General features: G+C 38.2%; 1 protein-coding gene across 1 annotated transcript in view; it reads right to left on the bottom strand.

Moving 5' to 3' along the window:
- Positions 1–1,584: 1,584 nt before the first annotated feature.
- The window catches only part of prkx (protein kinase X-linked), a 44,869-nt gene continuing 37,406 nt past the window's right edge, over positions 1,585–9,047 (bottom strand). The window contains exons 6-8 of the mRNA XM_073462471.1: positions 6,402–6,459; positions 2,749–2,826; positions 1,585–2,057 (exon numbers count right to left, since the gene is read on the bottom strand). Of these exons, the coding sequence (XP_073318572.1) occupies positions 1,932–2,057; positions 2,749–2,826; positions 6,402–6,459 (262 nt within the window). The 3' untranslated portion in view covers positions 1,585–1,931. The remainder of the gene's footprint in view (positions 2,058–2,748; positions 2,827–6,401; positions 6,460–9,047) is intronic.

The following is a 9,047-nucleotide window of genomic DNA, read 5'->3' as shown; positions in this document are numbered from 1 at the left end:
GGTGTAAAAACAACAAGAGAACAGTATAACAATATGTTCCCAGCAGTCCTGTACTGAACCTTTCAGCCACAACAGCTTGATTCAGTTGTGGATGTTGTTCCTTTCTCATAAGTTAAACTGATGCTCCCGGAACATTATCAATTATAATGTTCCAGGAACCACACCAGCATGAGTGGTGTGATATGATAAGAGATAGGACAAACCAGGACTAGATACCAGGGGCTCACTACACCATTTTTTGGGATGGAAGCTGGAATTTGCAACATGAAATTATGTCTCATTTGAAAGCTTTAGCACAAAACTACTGTTTGAACTTGTGGGAGTCCTGTCCGACTATCTGCAAACAACGATCAATTGCAAAACATGACAAAAAACTATCAAAACAAAACCAGTTTTCTGTTAAAACCTGGGGAATTATTACTAAAAGAGGCTTTTCTGCATGATGTTTTATAGTACAGTTGCAATGATTAATCGATTAATTGTCAACTATAACTATTTTGATATTCAGTTATAGTCATTTTTTGGACAAGACAAGACATTTGAGAATGTCATCTTGGGCTTTGGGAACCACAACTGATTAATCTAGGATGAAAATAATCATGAGTTGCAACCCTCCTTTATTGTCTAACATCCTGTCTACACAAGCCACATGATAATTTAATGCTGATGTGCTATGCAGCCAGTGTAGCGTGTCACTGATAGCTGAAGCATCACGCCCCCACCAACACGGCTCACTGAGCTTTTTCGACACGGTGCCGTTTTTAGTCCAAACACGATGAGATATTTTGAGTTGGGTAACGAAGGGTGATGTTCAGAAATCGTCACTTAGATATGAATAGCAGCAGACAAAATCATTTATTTTAAAGGCATTGCCCCAAAATGCCTGACTACGGCAAACTGAAATGTCAATAAATACTGGTGGTCAACTTTAATGTAGCTCTGTAGAGCGAGAGGTTAAATATTGAGTGCCAAACACCTTTCACCACACGTGACTTGGCTTTAAATGCATGACAACAATGATGATGAGGATGAGGATGATGAGTGAAGTGAGTGGGAGCATAAAGTCAACCAGAAGTCAGTTGTTCATTAGTGGAACAGCTGTGTGGAAATAAAGTATTAGCTGTCAATGAACCTGTTTTAAGAGGTGCAATAGGAAAACTGGGGGGAAAGCTGACAAGTAGGAGACATGAGAGAACATTCAGCAGCCTGTTCTCTGTAACAGCACCTCACACCAACTTCCATTATTACTACACACAGCGCTAATGGCTGAGAAAAGCACTATTTCAAGTGAACTTGATGTAATTGCAAGACATCATGCCCGTCATGGTGATGTAAGGCACCTTTTAACAAGTGCTACTGGTCACGCATTTTCAAATAAAGTGGCTGAATCACGACTACATACAGTATCAGGAGTCTAACACCGCACATTAATGACAACTGGCCAGCTGACAGTTACAGCACCAGTCTGGAGTCACATTAAATATGACCGCATGAACATTTTAAAAAGAGATACAAAATTAAAACATGATAATATTAAAAAAAGACCTGATTTTTCTTTTTTTTTAAGCCTAGAAAGTAACAGTCTTTTGGTTTCAAAGGAACCACATCTTTTCTTTTTTTGTTTTTTTGCATATGAGCAGGCTCAGAGAACAAACTGTGATAAAAAAAAACAACTTTAAAACAGCAAAAGTTTGACTTTGACGTCAGATAAATAAAAATATAAAAAGCAAATCATCTCTGTGGTATGACACACGTCACAGTATCAATCATTTGGAGTTTGTCTTTGGGGAGGTCATTATTTCAGATACAATGCGACTCTCCCGCTTTGATAAATAAGGATTTCCTCCATGAAAGTACCTGTAACAGTAACTTTACAATATGTTGTGTCAATTTTCAAGATATTTAATCAATAAATAAGCCAGGCTGAGTGATCAGAAGTTCTTGAAGATCTCCAAGTCCTTTGGAGGCACGGGAGGGTCTTTCTTCCAGTCCTCCTCTGGGTAAACATCAAAGTTAGAGGTGTCCCCCTCATGGGAAACTTTAGGAGCTATGGGAGGCTGTGGAGACAACGGAACATTCAGGAACTGACGACTGCCATAATATACATGTCCTTCACAAGTCGATGTAAACTTTTGACCACAGCTGTATATCATCATCATGTTATATATTAAATATACCAACAATATTAGAACAAGTAAAACAACATTTGGTTGCAACAAAGTGAGAACTAGTCGAGAGATGCATTTTTGAAAATGACAAATTCTTAGTTTGGGTAAAAAAATATTTTTTGTTATAAATCTATTTAAATTAATACGTGTTACAAATCATCCTTTGGGTTTATTGGATGATTCGGACAAATTTCAAACCCAATCCAGTGAGAAATAAAGAATTAGTGAGGCTATGAATAGATATACAAAGAATCACAAAAACTGATTTAGCTCTGAGGGCCAACCTTCAAATACTCGAGTACAGCTACAGGATTTTTTGCAAGGTCCCATGAATTTAAAAGACGTTTTTACATGATTCTTTTCAAGAAAATCCTCAACATGCACTGGGAAAAGTTCTGAATTCTGGGTGAGTTCATAAGCAATGATCCACCTTTGAAAACCAAAATAAATTCTCTAACTTTTTTGCAATGGAAAATTTAACGGTTAAGTGTTGGACCAGTCTTAACACAAATCTCACCTACTTACTGCAGTTAATTATCACCAGACAGATTAAATTAATACTTTAGAGTACAGCTCTCACCTTCAGTTTCCTCAGAGGAACTGCGTCCCAGTCAATTGGCTTGAACCACCGATGCTTCTTCACGTCGTCAGCTCCGTTCTGAAACACAAAACATGGCTGTAAATAGGCAAGTTTATTTGTATAGCACAATTCAGACACAAGGCAACTCAAAGTGCTTTACAGGGACATAAAATTACATTAAGACATTAAAAACTGCATTTCAAATCTATTTATATAGTGATGGGAGGATAAAGGATATCATCGCAAATTGAGAAGTTGATTGGGGTGAAATTTCATTATCAGATAATTGACACAAATACTGGAATTACTGGATCTCCTGATGATATTCATCTCTTTCCTCTTTCAACCACTTTCCTTCACTATTAAGGAGATAGAACAAAGAAGAAAAATGCAATTAAATTACTTTTAAGTGATGCATAAATAAAATTAATTAAAATTAAATAAAATTAAATATGGACATCAAATGAGACAAAATAGCCAACTCACAACTTTTTAATTTTTTTGGTTGTTAAATGATAAAATAGTTCAATTTGAAAACGAACCACCATAAAACAAAATTAAGTCTGACCCACGGAGCAGCAGCAGGTGCGCTGATAGTCCAACACTCAACTCCCACTGATATGTAACAGCTGGCCAATCAGAGCCCATGCTGCTGCTCTGTGGGTTAGACCTAATTTCATTTTATTTAAGTAATCTGAGTGCCCAGATACTGTGTGTCAATGAGAAATCATCTGTTGTGATGGGAGGTGAAGCCATGGGAGTTAAGTGTACAGCGTGCAGACTCATAGTCAGCCAGCTGTGTGCACATATCAGGCTGATGTCTTGTCAATACAAACAGCAGGAGCAGATGAATGAGTGACGACGGGCACTTTCCACCCTGTATGAGCTCAAACTGAGAACTGAAGTGGGTGTGCAGTACTTATTCAATGCCTCTGGTAATGACAGAAGACAACTGGATGAATGGCAAAAAAATGATCCCCATGGTCTCAAGAAGATCAATCCTCATCACTTTAGTAATCCTCTGACTTTTCCTCTTGTGCCATCATCACATTCAAATTTTAATTAGTCCAATATTTTTGTTTATAATAAAAAAATAGCAAATTACACATTCCCTTCAGCTGCATTTAACTGCCATTTAGCTTTGTTATTGTTAATTGTTAATAAAAACATAAATGTTAATTACAGAATGTGAACATGGTAAACATTATAGCCCCTAAACATCAGCATGTTAGCATTGTCCTTTTGAAAATGCAAGTATGTTGGTGTGTTTGGTGCATTTAGCTGAAAACACTGCTATGCCTAAGTAAGAGTCACACAGCTGCATTGTGGCTCTAAACTTTTGGACTTAAAGTGTGTAATTATAAAGCTCTTACGTGTGTTAAAAACAGCAGTTGCTAACAAGTGGAAATGTTGTGTAAATGAGACTACAGAGGACTTTAAACGTCATCACAGCGACTCATCTACTCACTAGTCCGTCTTTACAAACTATTCTAACTCTGACTTTACAACTTGTACATTGATCAGTTTATAGAAAACCTGTATAGTAATTGTGTAGTAAGACGCTTAGTGGTGGTGACGTTTAAGTCATGTGATCGTGAGGTAGTCTGTTTATAGCCTAACATTAGCTTTTTACTGCTAGAGATTTAATTTATGCTTCAAAAATCACAAATTGGTGTTCACCTATGAAGATAATCTTGATGAACAAAACGTGCAAGTATCATTAACTTGTATTTGTCACAGAGGTTATTTTTGGCGATATTCATAAATCCAATTCAAAAATCTTTTTGTCGAGGGAACCAGGGCGATGCTAACTTCAGTTTAGTACGCTACATACATACGCTATGTGACACAGGGGTTTGCTACCAGGAAATGATAAACATTGTGAGTGTTTCTACAGAGTCAAGAATCAATCACAGACTTTAGATAGTTAATTAATGCATATTTTAAATGCAATTGTAATTCAACACTGTAGAAGTCTTCCATTGTAGTGGCACAGTCCAGCCTCTTTTCATGAGGAGACAGCCTGTGACGGCACAGCTGCATCAGTGTTAATGAGTGATGTGACTGGAATATTGGCAGCCACAAATCAATATCATCTTGTCTGGGATTATGTGTGTTAATCACTGGGCTTAGACAAGTATTTGTTTTATTGAGAGCAGCTCTCAGTCTGCAGCTCCTTTCACTAATGTTAATTGAAAAGCTCCAGTCCTCCAGTTTGAATGGGAATCTACACAGCAGCCATTGATAAATGATGAAGGGGCAGGCTCCCAGTAAAATGTAAAACATACACACTGTTTTCCATTCAGTAATTCCTCCAAGAGATCACTAGAAAGAAATGGCTCTTAACTTCCTGAGGCTGCACACAGTGAAGTTAGACTAAATGCTTTCCTTTCACATGTCTTCTTGTGTGTTCGGGTTCTGAAATGGAGCTGTTCAGGAGGTTCAATAGGAGTGAAATGGAGCAGATTTATGTGTTCTTTTAATTCCAATCTCATAATCAGGGGACAAACCTCGATAGGCTCTCTTAAGATACATTCATTGCAGTAAATCAACGTATTGCTTTGAGGAAGGAGGCTCACTGCACATGAAATGGTTGGAGCTCTAATGGAAAGGGTCAGAATGGGCTCAGATTGCTGCTGGCAGCCATTGTTGCTACATTAGTACTGAGCTATTTATACTACCTGCCTGAGACCTAGGTACTCTCAACTTCTTGTGTGACCCTGTGTCAGTTAGGTAACTGTATAGAAGTTATGCAAGTCAAAATAATGGTTATATAAATCTTACGTTGCAGTCTCTAGGTTTTGGTCGTGTGTATCTCCCACATTCAATATACAGCTAAGAGCACAGTGAAGCTGTTGGACTGAACATTTGAGGCATAATCCAACTTCCAGTTTCTGTACCACTGTGTTATAACTTATTTATTTTTTATTTAGTAGATATGTGAAAAATATTTGACCATTACAGTGGTGCTGGTTATCAAACATTTATACTTTGAGCACTCAAGATTTTACAGTTTTAGTTTGATTTCTTATTAAACTGTTTACTCGTCATAATCTACACAAGAGAAGAGTAAATAAAAATGTTGTTATATTCATCTGGGTTGCACTCAGTAATAAACAAGTGCTCATAGCAATAAGCTTCACGAGCAGCAGTGAGTAATGTGTGGGCTGCTTACACATCTCCATTGTAGACTAAATGAATGACTAAACTCATGTTTTGTCCTGTGTTGGTGCTGGAAAAAGGTTCTGCGAATATGTCTTTGTGTTCTCCAACAGTACTCTGCAGATTTGACAAAACTTGGAGTTGTTTTGGCTTGACGAGTCATTAAAAACACTTCCATAACTGTGTTGCTGAGAGGAGCAAGTATGTTGCTCATAATAGGGACTGAAAATATTTATATTACAAGTCAGACCTATAATAGAGGCAGCCACAGGCATCCAACCTGCTGGAAGTATAAAACCTTAAAAGTTCAACAGAACCTTCTGTAAGTGTTTCTTCATTTGTGACTAATTGGGACCATGTGGAGCTTCAGTCACACTGAGGGCTTTTCCTGTCCTGTCCTTGTCCTCATACTGCTGACGTCAAACTACCTAGCAGAGGTATGAAATATGGTGCCATGTGGTTCAGGGAGACAGGAAGTCTAACCAACTCACCTTCATGTTGCCTAGCCGCCGGGCTCGGTCAATGACCAGAAATTTCTTGATGAGGTCTCTGGGGGAGAAAGAAACAGTGAGTGAATCCAAAGCTGTACAATCTCCCTCCCTCTCATGAGGAAAAACTGTCAGAAGGTCCTCCCCAGCACTGTCAAAATGACAAATTCATCCTCACCAAAGGCAGCCTGACAGCCTGTAAAAAAGTGACGAGGTCAGGTTAAGTGAGTTGTGTCCCTCTGACAATCTTTTAATTGAAGAAAGTGAGCACTTTTTTCCAGACAGGATCTTTGAGACTATAAACTTTTGCACGTGATGTAGACATCCATGAGGGAGGAATGAGGATGATTCACGGGGATCTTAAAATGGCAAAGTGTAGGCTTTCGGATGAAATGTGATAGCTGCTGACGAACAGAGAGCTTTTGATGAAGGTACCGTATCTCACATCCCAACAGCTGCTGACAGGCTCATAAATACAGCGGCTGGATGTTGGCAAGTCAGCTATTTCTCTGTTTCCGACTAAATCCCTCCTATGCTTAAAGACAGGCCTTTGGAGTGATATGTCACAGAGAAATATTTTAATCAGCTCGAGGGGAAAATATTTGTATTTATGCCTTTTCATGGATTTCATGAAGGAAAATTTATCCAGAAATGATGGGGGACAAAACAAGGGAGGAAGGATATGAAAAGAAAAAAAAAAAGGCTACTGGATATTTTGTGGTTCATTTTACCAACAGATGTTTGCTTTTCCTTTTTCCAATTGCAATTTTCAATCTCTTTACCCCTTTCAGCCGCATTAATCATTACGGTTATATTACCAACATTAATTATAGATAATTATCACCAACTCTGCAGTTCACCCTAAGCTCTAAAAAGCCTTTTAGCCTCTTAGAGCACACTTTTTGGTTTTATGACCTCGAGGTTCAGCTCTCATCTACAGCTTTTCCAGTAGCAGCAGGGAGCTGCCAGTAAAAAAAAAACTGATAAAGCTGATGAACATGACCTGCTTAGCAACAAACAACCGACAGACACAGTTAGAGTCTAACTGGTAGAGCAACAGGGCACAAAATTTTGGATTTGACACCATAGATGAAAATTTTGGATCAAGGTAAGTAAGCAGCAGCTGTGTTACAGAAAGTCTACTCAAATGAGACAGTTAAGAAGCCATGAATAAACATCATATCTTCACAACAAAAAGTTAGTCACAGTTGAGGCTGTGTGTTGTGTAACAGATTATGTGTTAGTTCCAATTCGTTCAAACAAGATTTTATCAATCAATCAATCTTTATTTTTATAGCGCCAATTCACAACAAAAGTCATCTCATGATACTTTCCAAATTGAGCAGGTCTAGACCATACTCGTTAATTCATTTATTCACAGAGACCCAACATTTCCCTCATGAGCAAGCACTTGGCGACAGAGAGAGAAAAAACTATTAAAAAAGTATTTAGCAGATAAAGAGCCGGATAAATTTCATGGAGACTAGACTGCAGCTAAAAATATCTCAACATCTCCAAGATGGATTCTGAAAAACATAGTACAGACATTCATGGTTCCCAGAGGATGTACGCTACTGACTGTAGTGAGCCTCTAACCTCATCTTTAGCCATAAGGGTTGATATTTGTGATATTTGGTGTTTGTGGTCATTTCAAACAAAGCAAGAAGAAGCTGGAAACAGAACCAGAAGTTTGATATAAGTGTGTGATATAGGCTACCACTGATTTATACAAACAACTCCCTGAAAAACTGAGAAACACTTTAGATATTTCATCACAGACTTGTTTTATGTGTTTAAGAATGTGGGCTCTGGGTTAGTAAGTTGTAATACATGATTTGAGGGTTGTCACACCATAAAAAATGTTGTCATCTTCACTGTCTCCTGCCACTGTGAAGAGCAGAAGTGTGTTGACTCCTGTGACAATTTAAGTGTCAACACTGTGGTTGTTTGTATATTTTTCAAACATTTTTAAATTTGACACACGTTGCCATAATGACCAGTTTTGATCATCATAGTTCCAGACTGTTGACACCATCATGCACATCTATGTTAGGCTGTGCTTCTGTAGAAAACCTCTTTGCATTCAACAATTTGACGGGTACACATGTTTTTGTCACTGCTGAGAAGAAATCTTTGATTATTGATTTATTCAGCAGATACCTTCGCGATATCTCGATATCTAAGTCTGCTCTGTTCAACTCTGAAACTAGTACAGTTTCAACTTGAGCCCAAATTTGATTACGATTACTCTTTTCACTGCCGCTGCGATATCGTCACCGTGTCGCCATGGACAGAAGTCCCAGTGAAAGAACCCTGGTAAGATTTTCTTATTTGACCTGAACAGAGTTTTTTCAGTACTGTGCCTCTCTCGTCCAGCCTCAAATTTGCTGTTATTTCTTCATATTTTGTCTTAAGCTTCAAAAAACATAGTAAATCATTTGAAAGCAGATTCATTTTCAAACAGGATACATTCAATGAATCATTAATAATTCTCTTGTGTTAGCCACATTGGGAAATGCAGTACCTCATAACCAATGTCAACATAAGACTGTACGACTGACATGTAGGTTTGCCATTTGTGCCATGCAGTTCGTTGCTGCCGCTTACGGCCCGAGCATGCCGGCTGCAGTACAGCTGCAGAGCTCTGAG

The sequence above is a fragment of the Pagrus major genome, chromosome 24, assembly GCF_040436345.1.
Source record: "Pagrus major chromosome 24, Pma_NU_1.0".
Lineage (NCBI taxonomy): Eukaryota > Metazoa > Chordata > Actinopteri > Spariformes > Sparidae > Pagrus > Pagrus major.
This window is presented reverse-complemented; position numbering and strand designations above follow the sequence as displayed.